Source organism: Maylandia zebra, linkage group LG15 (assembly GCF_041146795.1).
Source record: "Maylandia zebra isolate NMK-2024a linkage group LG15, Mzebra_GT3a, whole genome shotgun sequence".
Taxonomy (NCBI): domain Eukaryota; kingdom Metazoa; phylum Chordata; class Actinopteri; order Cichliformes; family Cichlidae; genus Maylandia; species Maylandia zebra.
This window is the reverse complement of record NC_135181.1, coordinates 23,343,191-23,359,739: the sequence shown is the minus strand read 5'-3', so window position 1 is coordinate 23,359,739 and position 16,549 is coordinate 23,343,191. Positions and strand designations below refer to the sequence as shown.

Genomic DNA, 16,549 nt, shown 5'->3' with positions numbered 1-16,549 from the left:
GTATAAACTGTATGGATGCACTGTGTAGACTAACCGCAAACTGCACATCAAAGTTATAACTTCATGAAGGGGTCCAGTTGAGTTATTAGAAGTAGCTGATGCAGCTGGTGAACCACGTCGCTAATAATCCAAACGTTTTAAATGAGTGAGTTGGTGCAACATCTGACCAATCTCTAAAGACCAAAACCGTTAAACATGTTTATTTCTGCAGTTACATTAGCTTTTTTAACATGAGTGTCTGTGGGGATTGACATATATTTTTGAGCCGGCCTCTAGTGGTCATTAGAGGAACTGCAGCTTTTGGGACTTAATTTGAACCATTAAGATTTCTTTCAGTCTATGTCAGGGGTGCCCAATCTCGGTCCTCGAGAGCTACCGTCCTGCAGCTTTTAGATGCATCCTTGTTCCCACACACCCGAATCAAATGAATGGCTTGTTATCAGGCCTTTGCCAAACACGATGGCATGCTGAAGAGGTAATCAAACCATGTGATTCAGCTGTGTTGGAGTAGGGATGCATCTAAAAGCTGCAGGATAGTAGCTCTCGAGGACCGGGATTGGGCAGCCCTGGTCTATGTTGTTCATAGGGGTCACTGAAGCCTATGGCAGCTCTCATAGAGTGAAAGGTGGGGTGTACACGTGGTTTGGTGGTCACAGGGCTAACACAGAGAGACAGCTACATGCTTACATCCACACATGTGGCTGATTTACATTCACAAATTAACCTAACAAGCTTGTCTTGGGACTGTGGAAGCCTGAGAACCCACACAGACTTCAGGAAAGTGTGAAAACTCCACACCGACAGGCTGTGTCTCTGTCTAGTATTGTGCACTTTTACAAAAAGACATTACAAGTTCTAGACTCATCTGATTTGAAGCTGAGAGGGAGAATTTGTCCCCAAGTTAAGAAAATAAAATGGTTAAAAATGTGATCCCATTTGTCTCAAGTCAGGGCTAAAGAACTTTTAACTAAATTGAGGACCTTGTATTTTTATTTTTTATTTTTTATTCCTATTTATTCTATTTATCCCCTTTGTATATTTTATTTATATTTGTCTCTGTATTTATATATGTGTGTGTGTGTGTGTGTGTATATATATATATATATATAACAGTTCTGTAACTGTAACTTCGGTCGTTGCTGTGCTTTTTTTGGAAGTCGAATTTCCCAGAGGAACCCACCCGAGGGATTAATAAAGTTCTATCTTATCTTATCTTACCTCTGTGTAGAATAATAGATGTTCAAAGACGTAAAATGTAAAGCAGAGACAGGCAATGTCTAAAAGTTTTTATATTTTTTGCACAGTATCAGGCACTTTGGGTGAGCACATCAAGTGCAGGACTCATACATCTTTCCCCTGGCATGCATTTGCCTCAGGACTGTCATGGGAACCTGGAGGATGTTTGAGAAACCCTCTCCTCAGCCTGCTGTGGAAGAAGTGGCACTAAACAGTTGTATTGATTGATGAATCGCCATATTAGGTTTCTGTATGGCAGGACATGTAAAGCTGGTCCTCCTTGGGTTATTAGTCATGTCAGTGGATCATAACTCCATAAACCTTAATAAATCTTATCAGTGGAGAACACTGGTGCTGGTGAACCTCTAAATTTGAATAGAGCGAGCGGCGGGTCGCTTTGATTTGTCATCTAGAGGAAGCAGGTTTAATCTCATGTTTAGACAACGACCAGCACACCACACCTCCTGGCTGATAGTGCTGTCAGCTGTGTGTGTTGTGAGTGATAATCGGAAAATTTTCCAGAACTCTGTCTGTGATATGCAAAACCTCATGAAACTTCCTGCAGCCAGAAAGTGATCCACAGAGGCGTGTGAGGTGATCGTTCCCGTTAACGCTTGCTGAAATGAAAAAGACAAAGATGGTGTGTGTGTGTGTGTGTGTGTGTAGTTTGATGTATCATACTCCAGGAGTTGATGTAATAGAATTGTTGCTATGGTGCCATCGCCAAAGACCAAAACAACCAGAGCACTACCAAAGCCTTCGTGCATGCGTGTCCCTTAGACACAGAAAACGTGAGGAGTCTTTTGTGTGTGTGTGTGTGTGTGTGTGTGTGTGTGTGTGTGTGTGTGTGTGTGTGAGTCCAAGTGTGGTTGTAAATATTTTGCGGTATTCCATGGTATCACTGTTGTTTGTTTATCTGGGCTACCACGGCAACCATATGGCCGTTCCCATTGGAGGAGGGAAGGGTTGAGTGATGTTGACCGAGGGAGAAAGAGGAGACATGATATTGTAATAATGTGTCTGACTCTCACAGCTAGAAGCTAATTGGAAGTTAACAAAAAGAAGATTGCCTGCAGGCTCGTAACTGAACTGTCGTGATTTATCCGCTGTTTGCTAATGCTCATTATGCAATGAGTTTATACACACAGATTGCAGATTGCTTTCTTTTGTCATTTGCAGGCTTGGGTTTGGGATTAAAGTTAAGTATGTTTCCCCTCAGTTGACTGCACAAGGGGGATGGGTGGGGTACAGAAATGAGTAAGAGACTTATTTTGCCCTGTTGTTTGATTCAGATTAACCGTGCTTGGGATGCTTTTGCTAAACTTGCAGTAATAGAATAACTAATGTTCTCTGCTATTTTAGCAGTGCTGTGCAAAGTGGGGTGGATAATTGGTGGCAGTATCAGGGACAGGTTTATCAGCCAGGAGACCATGGTTCATTTCCTGTTTCGAATGTGGTGCTCTTTGTTTCTTTAACTCGTAGATTCATTTTCTTTTCATCTTAGTTTTACTTGGTTCTCATCCCGTGACGGGGCCCTGAGACTGTGGTACGCCACCCTTTTGGACTTTGGTGTTCTGCAGCTTGTCCTCCTTTTTACTGTTGCTTTCACTCGTTAATTTAGTTAAGGCGCAGTTTTTGCAACTTAAATTTTATTTTAATGTCAATCTTGACCCATTTATAAGTGCAGCTCAAACTCTCATTTTTCCATTTTTAAGATGCAAGAAAATAAAAGCAACTGCATGAGAGGAAATCAAAAAAAAAGAAAAAAAAAAGCCCTCTTGCTTTTAAAAAAAGATTTATCAGCTGACTGATATTATCGCCTGATATTAGCTGTTTGTTGATCTGTCTGTTGATTTCTGTATTTTACACCCTTCGGCCATGCTTAGAGTGTTGACATTGCAACGTTGTATGAAAGTAAAAAAATATCACCCGATATATCAGAATCACTGAATATTAGCATCAGTATCAGTCTTAAGTATGCTACATTAGGTGGGCTCTAATAAATCAGTCCTTTTACTAAAGGGATGTTCATGTATTTTATGTAAAACCAGCATCTTAGATACATTTTTTAAGCCCTGGATGTGGACTGGCTTGGTTCTGCATTATGTGTAAGAGGAGGTAAGAATTAACTTCATATACCAGAGAAGCTGATGAACCATTAACTGCAAGAAAATTAATTTGTTTTATTGTTAATATTCAGTTTAATAAAAGAAAAATTCCTTCTTACTCACCATTTAAAAGAGAGGTTTGTTTCTTTATAATGTTGATAAAGTGAGAGGTATTATTAAAATTGCCTTTTTTTTCTCAAGACATTTCAGACATTTCTTTACACTGAAAGTAACAATTCAGAGGTCTTTTTTATAGGTTTTACAGCCTGCTTGACTGTGTCTAGTGTTTTTATTATTGTCTTACTGTGCATTTCTTAACAACAGAAGACAAAGTGAAACAAGCAAAACAACTTTGGAAACTAAATGAAAATAAAATAAGATAAAGATAATTAAGAACTCTTAAAAGATATAAAACTCTAATAAGAAGCGCACACTGTGAGACATGGTAGTCAAGAGTGAAGAGAGAAAGGCTTCCAAAGAGCATGGCTGTAAATGACAGCGGCACACAGCAGAGGCTCGCACACCGAAGCTGAAAGAAATTCAGGAAATGTGGAGAATATAAGTACAAGGATGGGATCCTGTTCCATCATTGTGCTTAGTGTTGGTGTCTAGGAAAACTACACAAATAACAACAAAAACACTGACCATCATTTATTTATATTTATATCCTTGTATACTTAAAACAGAAGTGTCCCAGCCCCACAGAGGGTCAGGCTTCTCCATGGTGGCCAAAGCAGTGTGTTCATAAGTGTAGCAAAACCAGCAGATTGATAGTGTGTGTGTTTTCTTTTTCTGTTAATCTTGCAGTTTATAAAGGCAAACACACACACACCACAAGGTTTCTCCTAGCAACAGGGGATTATAGCCTCACACTGGGTCTGACACCATTGACTTATGGCACGTACACACGCACGCACGCGCACGCACACGCACACACACACACACACACACACACACACACACACACACACACACCACAAGGTTTCTCCTAGCAACAGGGGATTATAGCCTCACACTGGGTCTGACACCATTGACTTATGGCACGTACACACGCACGCACACACACACACACACACACACACACACACACACACACACACACACACACACACACACACACACACAGTCATTGCTTTGTTATTAAAGCTCTTCTGGTTCTGGCTGTGGAGTTTCAGTACACACACACACAAACACACACATGCACAGAAGCCTCATTCAGCATCCACACTTAACCTTCATCTCTTGTCTGCTCAGCCTGCATCGTTATCACTCTGTGTGTGCTCGTCAGACTCATTCGCTGTGCCAATGTGAAAACCTATTTTTACCTTTTACATATCATGTGGAGCTGCAGTGATGTCAAATGAGAGGAAATTATCAGAAATTGCTTCTCCACAGTGAGAAGGTGAGCTGCTGCTGTTTTATTATCCAAGACTGACTAATTTCGGAGGCAAGAATTGTGGGTTGATTAAAACAAGCAGACTGAAAGCATCGTTTTTGATTTGGGGAAATTGAAAATGCTACTTAGGCTGCAGGTTTTTGCCAATTTTACTATTACAGTTATTTAAGGTGCAGTACTGTGCAAATGTCTTGAGATACTGTAATTTTTTAGGGCTTTCACTTCTTTTGTCTTACTTACCTTTAGTTGATGCAATAAAGCAAAGAGTTAAGTTTATCAAAACATTTTGGGCATTTGGCTTCATTAAAGATCAGTACTCTGGAGTAGGCTTCAGAAGTAGAAGATAGCTAAAAGAAACTTTAATATTGGTGTTAAATATGCAACTTATTCCAAGAAAAACATCATGCTAAATACTGGCAGTGTTGCCGCAGGATCATTCAAGTTCACACACGTTTTCAGTGAGTGATAGAAAGTGTAACTGGATTGTCCCTCTGTGACATGATAAGCTCCTTTAGTTGGAAAGCTGAGAAAAATGTCAACAGGAGACTTATCTTTTGATTTTCAGAGTTCAGCTTGAGTTCAGTTAAAAACCTTTATCAGTGCAGGGTTAAAAGACTAAGCAATGAGCTCTGCATCAGCTGCTTCCCTCTGACTGCTTAAACTCTAAAGCTGTAACTATAGGGAGGGAAATATTTCCCCCCAAACCCACTGAAGTTTATTTTGAATTCTCTTCAGGTTACAAAAGTTTGCAAAGATATGAAAAGTGTCAGTTTAACTTAATAAAAGAGTCAATTTGATGTTATTGTGGAGAGTTAAGAAGTTGTGTTGGTCTAGAATGGCACTCACTCAATATTTTATACACCAATCATATATTTCTCATACATTTAAATAAACACATGGGAAAATTAAACTGATCAAAGTGGACACAGCTAGTAAAACGAGCTGTAACCAGTTAATACTTTCATCATCAGTTACTCTGAAAGAATAATACCCACCACAGTATCCCTGGATACAATGAATGCAATCATGAATTTTATTTTTTCAAGGTTACCCAAACATATTCATTTCAGAATTCATCCGGCTCCTTCTGTCAGCAGTCACATCATCAATAAACCCTTAGTGGGTTTATCCTAAGATTTTTTTCTCTGTACTTTGCAGGCTCTTTAAGTGTTTTCTGGCAAAGTCTAATCTGACCTTGTTGTTTTGGGTGTAGCCAGTGGTTTGCACCTTGTTGTAAAACCTCTGTATTTCCATCCATGAAGGCATGTCTTGATTGTAGACTTGGAGAATGAAACCTCCAGTGAGGTAGGTGCACCATATTCTTGGATTGTTCAGCTGTTGGGAAGCGGGTTTTCCTTAACCATGGACAGAATTCTGCAATCATCCACATTTTCTAGGCATTTGCTGTTGCTTAGCTGACGTTCCTTCTTTGGATCTAATATTTCCAGTTCCTGTGAAATGCTTCCAAGTGCAAGTTTACCTCAAGATCTCTTGTCTGCTTAATTTGTCTTGGAATAACAAGGAAACAGGCCTCAACTGGTCATGATACTGGTTGTCAATCAATTGTTCAGTTACCTTTGAGCTTCTGAAAACAGAGGACTGCTCTGACTAAAAAAAAGGCTGTAATTTGTAATCAGTAATGTAATACTTTTTTAAGCCTTTGAATTAAAACTGAAAGTCTGCACTTCAGTCACATCTTGATCGTTTAATTTAAAACCCACTGATGATTGCAGTGATGCAAAAATTACCAAAGTTGCCTACTTGTTATACTAACTACCACTTGAGTGTCATAATTTCAGCCGTAGCACCTTTCTCAAGAGCCAATCAATAGCATGGTTAGTGTTTCTCGAATAAAATGTTTTCTTTTGATTTTGGTGAATTTCGAACTTGCGAGTCAGATGGTTTCCTTTTAAATCCTTTCCCACAGTAAAGCTTTTTTTTCTGATGCGTCAGTTTCAGCGGTTCGTTGCCGCTGGAAGATGTTTGACCTCGCGAAGCTGCCCTCAGTCATGTGACCCCACCCGGCCCCCAGCTGTGTATTTCTGTGTGAGATGGTTTGTCCCATTTTTAGCCCCAGACCACAGGATCGCACCACTGCTGTTTGCCGGCGAGGGGGGATTTTCCACGGAGGCCGAAAGCTGGCTGCTGGAGTGTAACCGCAAACCTCCTGGGGGGAGATGGACATAGAGAGGGTGAGAGAGAGAACAACAAAGGAAGAGACACAGGAGCAAAAATAGAGAGCGAGAGGGACAGAGGGAATAAAGGGAGTATTATTTACGCGTCCTCTCAGCAGATACTAAACTTATACTTGACCGGGAGACTGGAATTCCTCTGAGGCGCACGGGGGAAAAATGCAGCGTCAGGACATTTGCTTGTGTGTCTGTGTGTACAGTACAATGAAGGAGGAGAAACCTAAAATTTAAGACCCTAGGAGACAGAGCTATATTGTTACTCAGTTTGTGCATTCTTGGCATCTCCACGCTGACCTTTCCGAGTGCTTCAAGGGAAGCCTGAAAAGGAGTCAAGGTCAGGCTTTGACACCGCGGTCAGTGTACAGATCAGTGCTGCGTTCACAAATAGACACTCAGAAATTTTTAATTTGCTGTGAAAACCACTTAGAATGTTTGAGAATTGCTAAACTGTAACTGAACGTCAAAACCTTCCGATTCCCTACAGACACAGAAACTAAAGCCATTTTAAGACATGCACAGCAGCCTTGAACTTTTCTGACCCTCTTTGAAAAAGGTGCATGTGTGATATTTGTGGATATATACAGTAGATAGATTGGGAATAATCTGTTGTTTTTGCCTGCTAATTCTCAAGCGCAAAGACTTTGTGATGTCCAACTGCACACATAAGAGAATGGTGCGGTCATTGTCTGGTGAATTCACAGCCAGTGAGTGGGCCTCATGCGTCCTGCTTAAATTCACTTTTAAACACGATATTTAGTAAATGAAAGAATCTGTCACATGGATTAAAATTTTAAATATTTTAATTTAATGGTAAGCTTGTGAAAACACGCAATGACATACTTAGGAGTTATTTTTCAATTTTCTTTTTATTATTTGCAAGCTTCCCTCGTTTCGCTCCACTTAATTTGCGACTTTGATTAGAAATGAATCCGGTTTCATTGTTCGTGCACCACATGTTAGCTAGCAAGAGACCTTGAAACTGCTTAATAGCACTGTGGCCAGACTGGACAATTTTCTCCAGTTTCATTCAGAAGCATTGACTGAGATAAACAAAGTCTACATGTTTGTATTGCACCGTAGTGTACATATATAATCATCGTGATCAGCTCATTAGTCCAAATGCACTTTGTGGTTCTTCAGAAGGCTGTAAGCTGCAGCGAGTATGGGTATGTCACTTGTTTGTAGCCTGTGTAGCTTTCAGGGACTTTAGAAATTATGCATATTGGCTGCATTATTATATAATCATTTGGTGTTATGCAAGCATCTGATTAAAGCCTGGCAAGCCACAAAAGTCATGCTACCGTTGATGATTGAAGGAAAGATTACCACTTACTGATTTCCTTGCTGTTTTTTTCTTTTTAGATTCATTCGTTTATTTGTAAGGTGGTTGTTTTGAAATGTATTTATGAACTGTAAAAAAAATCCAGCACCAGCCATCACTTAGCTCTGTCTGCTCTTCAGTCTGGCTGTAAAGCCACAAAATCAGCTAATCAGGCTGGGAAAAACGAAAGTGATGCTAATCAGTGTGGGCCACTCCACTTATTGATCTGATAAAGATTGTTTTCTGTAAATGATGCAGTGTTGTTACTTACTGGCATGTATGCTACATACACATCCTGTCTCTCAGACAATGAGAAGTTTAGTACTGAACACTTAACACTGAAATTCTGCTGTAATCTGAAGGTCACTTATTGTTTTCCTGTGTCGAAATGTATATACTGATTTATTTGAGACATTTACAGCTCACAAGGTAGAGCAGAGGGCTAAACTACAAAAAACTCAGCCGATCATTCTGTCTTAGCTGAAGCAACTTAAGCAACTTAAAGAAGTCCAGACGCTTTTCTTTGCAAGCTCCTTTAACTACGATGACCTGGATGACTGAGAACCTTCACAGACATGTCTGAAACCCATCTGAGATAATGGCAGAAGTTATCAACTTCCTCTGTTAAACCAATCTTTCCGCTTCAGGTTCTCACATAAAAATGGCATTTCATATGATTGTTTCTGCACAAAATGATCCCACCTACAAAGCCAAAGATGTTGTCGAATGTTGATGATAAAACGGTGAACGTGGTGCGCATTAGCATTCGTACCTTCTGGCCCTTGCGGCATGTGAATATAAAGAGGAAACCATAAATGGCAGAAATTATTTACATTTTAAGGCTACTTATTTTTAACCATATGGATCCTTCATAATTTACTGCTTACCTGAACTTTATGCATGAGTAACTAAGGTGGCACTTGAAAGCGTTCAGTTTCTGTCACTGCAGCGACTTTTCTCACACACCAGCAGAGATCATCTCCTACAGTGAACCTGCTGAGATACGCTGAGTCACTCGCACAGGAGCCGCTAATCTGTTACTTTGTTGAGTGAAGCGTGGATACTGTTGCATAATTGTGTAGCTAATTGATTGAATTACAGTTTTGTTGTCTTTTGCGCCTCTGTTACAGCTGTTTCTTCAGTTTGTGGCTGGGTACTCCATTTTTAGCTGTTCACATTGATGCAGGCATTTATTGTTTATGAATTTCCTTATAAAGAATTCTTATAGGAGAAATGCACCAGCGTGTACATCCACTGTAGCCCACAGCATCGTACAAACAGCATCACTCCCAGCTGTCCGTCTGGGAACATCATCCCATTGTAACATAACAAATCCGACAAGCTCAACTGCTGGAGACTAAAAGGCTCAACTGTTTGACACTTCTCAGGTTAGGCACGCACGCACACGCACACACACACACACACACAAACACACACACACACCGATCGACAGCTGTGCTCCTCTGAGAGCAAGTGAAGTAAGAGGTTTAAACTCTACTGAGACAATTATGCTTGATTTTTGGTTTGTAGGCATGTGTGTGAGTGCCCCCTGCTGGATAGTAGTGCACACTAGTGGACTTTAATAGTGGGATGAAATGATTGAATTAGTGATGTTTGGTGGATTATGAATAAGACAGATGTTACAAGCATGCAGGAAGTGTGTGTTTGTGCGTGTGCAAACAGCTGTGAGTGTGTCACATTAATGACAATTCTCATGTGTTTTTGTGAGAAATGGCTTCAGAGAAAATAGCACCACATGTCGTGACCTCCATTAAATGGCACTTTTGTGTTTAGATGGATAACTCTGGTGCCTGAACACACACACACACACACACACACACACACACACACACACACACACACACACACACACACACACACACACACACACATTCTGTATTTAGAGATGAATGAATAATTAAAAACAGACCAAACCAGTGACAATTGGGGTTACATGTAATGTAAAAAGAGTACAGGGATCTTATTTTATTTATTTTATTCCAGTTTTTCTGGACTTCTGGGACTGCAGAAATGAATCAATTAAAGAAAATTAAACGCTGGTGGATAGTGTGTTATTTCCTTGTTTGTTTTGCTGGTTGGATAAAGGAATACAGAGCAGAATAGAGTCATGGCTCTGTCTTCATAATCGAGATTTTTCCAATAATGGTGATGACAATAATAATAAAGTGTTAGCTGTTTATAGCTTGGCTGCTTTCATGTGCAGTACCACAAATGGCCATTAGGTGGTTGTTTCTAAATAAAGGAACTTAAGCTTCAATCAAAAAGCGTTTTAAAATCCTTTCGTTTTTTCTTATCCACGTCATTATGACTTCAACCTTATCAAGCTGGTAAAAAAATTAAATCACAGTACGAACAAAAAAAATATAATGAAGTCGTTTTCAATTAAATTAACTTGAAAATGAAACTTTTAGGATATCATCTCAGTCTTAAAAATCTTCAGTCTCTACTCCAGCCATGTTAATTATCATGCTAGTGTTTCCGTGGCCTTCAGCACCTCAAGGTTAAAACTAAGCCGTAACCTTCTTGTCCTGTAAGGATTGTAAGATTTGTGAACTTTTTTTCCCGATGTTTTGTGTAACTGTGACTTTTTGAAACTGGAAGCCTTTGGTTTAGTAATATAAAATAATCTTTGAAAAGGAAAGCACTTCTTTTTCAAAGATTTAACTAGCTTCAGCAGTCACTTTACCATCTTTCGATTTAAGTCTGCACTGAGCCTTGTCCATGATGTAGCTGCGATGAATATTGGATACAATATGCCAAAAATGGCAATTAGTTCCCTAATTCCCATTTTTGCTTTTGTTGGTTTTGGGTAGTTCAAGAGAAACCTCTCAATGAATGCCAGAAAGATGTTTACTGTTTTGAAGCTATCCTTACCTTCATCTGTTCCCCTCTCTTTCGCTCAGCACACCACTGTCCTTCCCTTCATCATCATCGAGATGCGGACCACCCACCATCGGTATCCCAGCAGGTTGTGGGGTCTGGCGGCGGTGTGCTGCTTCGGTGTGGGATATATCCTCTGGTAATGAATGTTTACTCTTCTCAGCAGTCAATAAATGCCGCGTACACCACACGTCCTAAATAAGTAACAAGTGAAGTGCCTTGACATTTAGCAGTATGGGAGAATTAAAGGTGCAGTATGTAATCAAACAACAATTCCGTATGTTTAGCTTTGCGGTGAAATCTACTGGTTTTATTATGCCACAGAATACATTAATAGTCAGTGTAGCATCCAGTCTACCTCTAGTTCAACTTAAGCCAAAGGACTACAGTATAGTAACTGATGTGTAAAATAAAGCCCATCAATATCTCTGCTTGCTCAGGACATGTTGGGTGCACCAGGTGACGGGCGTGTGGGTGTACCCGGTGCTGGAGCGCATCGCACCCGTAGCTCGAGTCGCCTTCTTCAGTGCAATGATGGCAGTAATTGGTGTCTTCTATGTCCTCGGAGAAATCCTCAACAGCTACATCTGGGAGAAACCACACACAGGTATACACACGCACACACACACACACACACACTGGGCATTTATATCTTGTGGGGACATCTGATTGACATAATGCTTTCCATAGCCACTTACCCTAACCCTAAGCATCAAAAATGAATGCCTAATGCTGACCCTAAACCTACCATAACCATAACCCAATTGTAACCCTGACACTAAAACCACATTTTGAGTCTCAAAAATCCCTTCAGCTGTCACACATCGAGGGCTAAATTCGTAAAACATCCTTTTGAAGTAATAAGAAATAATAAGAAATTATTTTGTTATTTTCAAGTTGAATAAAATGTGATTCAGAACCAATCGAACGTTGTAAAATAACGGTCACTAGATACAAGCTTCTCAGAGACGACAGAGTCAAAATCAGGCTCCAAGCAGAGATCTGAAAACACACAAGGACAGACGCTTAAGAGCGGAAACCTTTTTATTGTTGCCGTAAGACAGAACCTGCGACTCTGTAGCTGCACGCTGCTCTTTAGCAATAAAACAAGTGTCATTTTCACTCATCATTGCTGTAAGTGATTCTTTCCATTCTCTACAGTGCATCTGTAAGGATTCATCGCACTTCACTTGGTCCACATTTGACTGTGTTACAGCCCTAATCCAAAATGAGTTAAATTCATTTTTTACCTCAAAGTTCTACACACAGTACCCCATAATGACAAAATGTAAAGAGTTACCTTGAAATTCTTGCAAATTAATTTAAACACAAACAAAACTAGGCACCACTTATCACCTGGTGAAGCATGGTAGAGGCTCCATGATGCTGTGGGGAAGTTTGTCATCATGAAGAACTGGGAGGCTAGTTGGGGTCGAGGGACATGTGAGTAGAGCAAAAAGAAAGACATCCTTGATGGTAACCTGCTCCTGAGCACTCTGGACTTTGGACTGGGGCGAAAATTCATCTTCCAACAACAACTCTAAGCACACGACCAAAATAAGGAAGGAGTGGCTTCAGGATCCTCTCTGAGTGCCGTTGTGCGCCCCAGCCAGAGCCCAGACTTGAATCTACACACCCCATCCAACCTGGTGGAGCTTGTGAGGTTCTGCAAGGAAGTATGAGAGAAACATCCCATAAATATGTGTTCCAAGCTTTTAGCTTCGTACTTAAAAAGAGCATGCTTCAACAAAGTATTAAGCAAAGACTCTGAATACTTATGTGTATGTTACGTTTTTGTTTTTAATACATTTGCAAAAACTTCAAGCTACCTTTTTTCACTTTCAAATGATGGGGTGTTATGTGCATAATTTTAAAGTTGAATATAAAGGCTGTAACATAACAAAATATGGAACAAGTGAAGTGCTGTGAATACTTTCCAGATGCACTGAAAGTGCAAAAACTATGCAACAAATACACAGAATTTTACAAAAAAGTTCATGTTTTGACAACTAAAATGCGAGTCACAGTCTGTGTCTATGACCTGGTTCATTATCCTCTTAGTTTATCTGAAGCTCAGTTGTGGTGTTTAGTATTTAAAAGGTTAGTTTTGAGTCCCCCTAGCTTTGGACTCTAAATCCAAACAACAGTGGACAGATTTCTTGCTTTCACCACCAACACTGCTGGCTTAGCGGCATGCCTGGTCTGTGGGTGGACCTGAGTCAAAATTATATTGAAAGTGTCCTGATAACTGACCCGAAGCAATTTCCTAGAAACCTGTGCAATTTTTTCTGTCAACGTCTCTGTTTCAATCAGTATATCAAAAGTCTTGTCCGGCCTCACTGTGCGCAGATTACAAATGCAAAGGTCAAACCAGTTCTTCCAAATAATGCAATCGAACATCTTATCCATATCCTCATTTCCTTCTGATTAGATTATTGCAACTCATTGTAAACATGCCTCAGTGATGCAGCAGTTTCCTGTCTACAGTTAGTAAAAAACACAGCAGAAATATCGCTCACAAGCACTCGACTCCAGCCCTCGCAGAATTACTCTGGCTTCCCATCCGCTACAGAATCCAATTTAAAATTTCACTGATTACTTTAAAATCACTACATGTCGACCCTGAGTCCCTCAGATCAGACAATCAATTCCTGTTATAGATTCCAGGTCTGGGCTGGAATCTGGCTGCTTTTTGCCGTTTTGGCCCAAACTGTGGAACAATTTTCCTCTTACGATCAGCACAATCAGTTCCCCTCAGTAAATAAACAAAACAAAATGTGGAGGCTGGCTTTTGTTTGATGTTTCATAATAATTTTGTTCAAGCCTCACGTTTACTCATTTTACGTACTTTGTAATGTTTTAACACTGCTATTTATTGTGGAGCACCTTGTGAGTGCTTTGCTATAGAAATGAAGCTTGTCACTGTTATTTTTGTAGTATTTTCAAAGCTATTCTATTTTATTTATTATTAAATTAGGTCACTTAGTTTGATTAATTTGCACAAAAACATGTATCTTTATAGTAACTGTGTGTTCACAGCGTGCCTATACATGAGCATTTCTTCTTAAATGCAACAAAAACATAATATTATTTAAAATGCACAGTTAAAAGGACCAAATAATCATAAATGCGCTCTGAAGAGTAGCCGCACACCTGCTCATTAACCTGTGTCACCTACACTCTAAGGACCAAAGGTGGCTCTGTGCGGGCTCATGTTTTTGCTCAAAAAATGCTCAGATTTCTATTTTTTGTAACATAAAGGTCACCTGCCATCTTTTTCACTAAATCTGGCCCCTTTTGTCTCTGTCTCAAAGAAAAGGTCAAAGGTGAGTGATCTTCAGAATCGTTTCAGAGGACTGCTCCTGCCCCGCGCTCACAGGACAGCACCAGAACACAAACAAGCGACATCTCTGGACGTGGAAAAGACACGTACTTTTTGAACTCTATCCATAACATTACGCAGTAAAAAGAAGAAGACAGATGCATCATCGATTAAATGTAAATAAGGAAGAAAAAAAGGTAATGAATGAGAGCTCATCTTTTTGTTTGCTTTCTTTCGTTTCCTCAGAAGCGAAAGCTAAGCATCCATCCTGCAGATCGAGGACAAAACATGGACGAAATATGCACATACATACATCTTCATAAAACATAGGACATCAACTCTGACATGCAGCAAACACGTGTATGTAACACATGTATGCAGGGAAAGGAAACACACATTAATGGGACTTGTTTTTGTGGAATGAGCACATTCAAGTGAACAAATTTCTTTATTAGCTTCTTCATAATGATTGAAAACCAGTGCTGTGTTGAAGATTATTATTATTATTATTAGTGCTATTCATCCTGCGCTCTCACTACATGTGTGAAAGAAACTAGAGGTCGGTAAATTATCAATAAAGTCTGATTTAAAAATACTTTCTTTCTTCATGTGAATCCAGAGTTGCACTCGATGCTGCAAAAAACCAAAGAAACTTACGAGAACAGGTTCGTCTTGGCTGCGAGTTACAACCGCAGCAGCTCTGTGCAGAGGCTGACTGTCGATTTAACAAACTGTTCAAAGTTCAAAACATATTAATAGCAAGTCACAAGACAGGAAATACAGCCACACTTTACATGATGACCTGCCTGATTGATGCTGTTGGAGGCCACTGATAATAATCAGGACAGCTGTAATATGGCGTTTACAGGTATGTCAAATGGTGACAAAGGGGGCAACAGAAAGTAGCTTTTTCCTGGCAGTTATATTGAAGTAGTGGATCTAACAGAGTAGTTAGTGCTCTCTGCTCAGCTGTGATGCTTGGACTCGTTTACCATACTCTGTCCTTTTTAGTGTGCCAATCAGATTTATGTCAGTACTACCGAATACTATAGACCAGAGTCCATCTGATTTGAAGAAATACAGCAAGACCATGTCACGGGAGACGAGGCTTCCTGCAACAACATCAGCAAAGCTGGCGACACATCTAATCAAAGAAACACCTGGAAAAAAAAAAGGTGTCTGAAAGCTGAATATTGTACTTGAGACTGAAAGACAGATTCATCAAAGGTCCTCCAATGTGTGTACTTCACTACATCTGTCGCCAACAGAGATGGGCAGTAATCCAATTACCTTTTTTAAGTAACGAGTAAAGTAAGGGATTACTATTGCAAAAAAGGTAATTATATTACTGTTACTTTCCCGTAAGCACGCTGCGTTACGAAACCGTGATTTCGTTTGCGAGAGTGTTTTATGACAATGACATAAACAAGTGCGACGTTCGTGACAACAGCTGTGTGCAGATCAAAAATGGATGATATATCGAGTGCGGGAGAGAGGATGAGCGTGCAGCGTTTGAAGCGTGGAAGTACTGACCTTACTTTGAGATTGATTCTGTAAAAGTGACAAAAACATTAGCGTCCGCTGTTCACTGCGTGGGAAGAAAACGATTTTATTTTATGTGCTGGAATGTGCAGAAAATAGGTTTAAATGATAAACTAATTTCTTCCAGTCAGAGAATGTTGCATATAATTTAATGTTTGCTTCATGCATAAAGTTAAAAGATTAAAACTAATAAAACAAGTTTTAAAAAGAGACTTTTCCATGTGATTACATTTTATATGATGGATTATGCAGAAAAAGTAGAACTGGGCTGAAAGATCCATCGCTTTATCACTTATTCAGATTGTGTATCATGTTTTTAAAAAGTAACTAAGTAACTAATTACTTTTGAAAATAAGTAATCAGTAATTAGTTACTGATTACTTTTTTCAAGTAACTCGACCAACACTGATATAAGAAGTTGAACCCATGGATGATGGTGAGATTCATCGACATCTTCTTCAACAAATAAGGTAGTTTGATAGGAAATAAGGTTTATTTTGAATTTGATATCTGCAACATATCAGATTCATT

The 16,549-nt window shown here is 39.7% G+C and overlaps 1 protein-coding gene across 1 annotated transcript in view; it reads left to right on the top strand.

Moving 5' to 3' along the window:
• The window catches only part of aig1 (androgen-induced 1 (H. sapiens)), a 30,498-nt gene extending 15,427 nt beyond the window's left edge, over positions 1–15,071 (top strand). The window contains exons 4-6 of the mRNA XM_004568442.6: positions 11,178–11,293; positions 11,595–11,761; positions 14,469–15,071. Coding sequence (XP_004568499.1) covers positions 11,178–11,293; positions 11,595–11,761; positions 14,469–14,488 — 303 coding nt within the window. The 3' untranslated portion in view covers positions 14,489–15,071. The remainder of the gene's footprint in view (positions 1–11,177; positions 11,294–11,594; positions 11,762–14,468) is intronic.
• Positions 15,072–16,549: the final 1,478 nt, after the last annotated feature.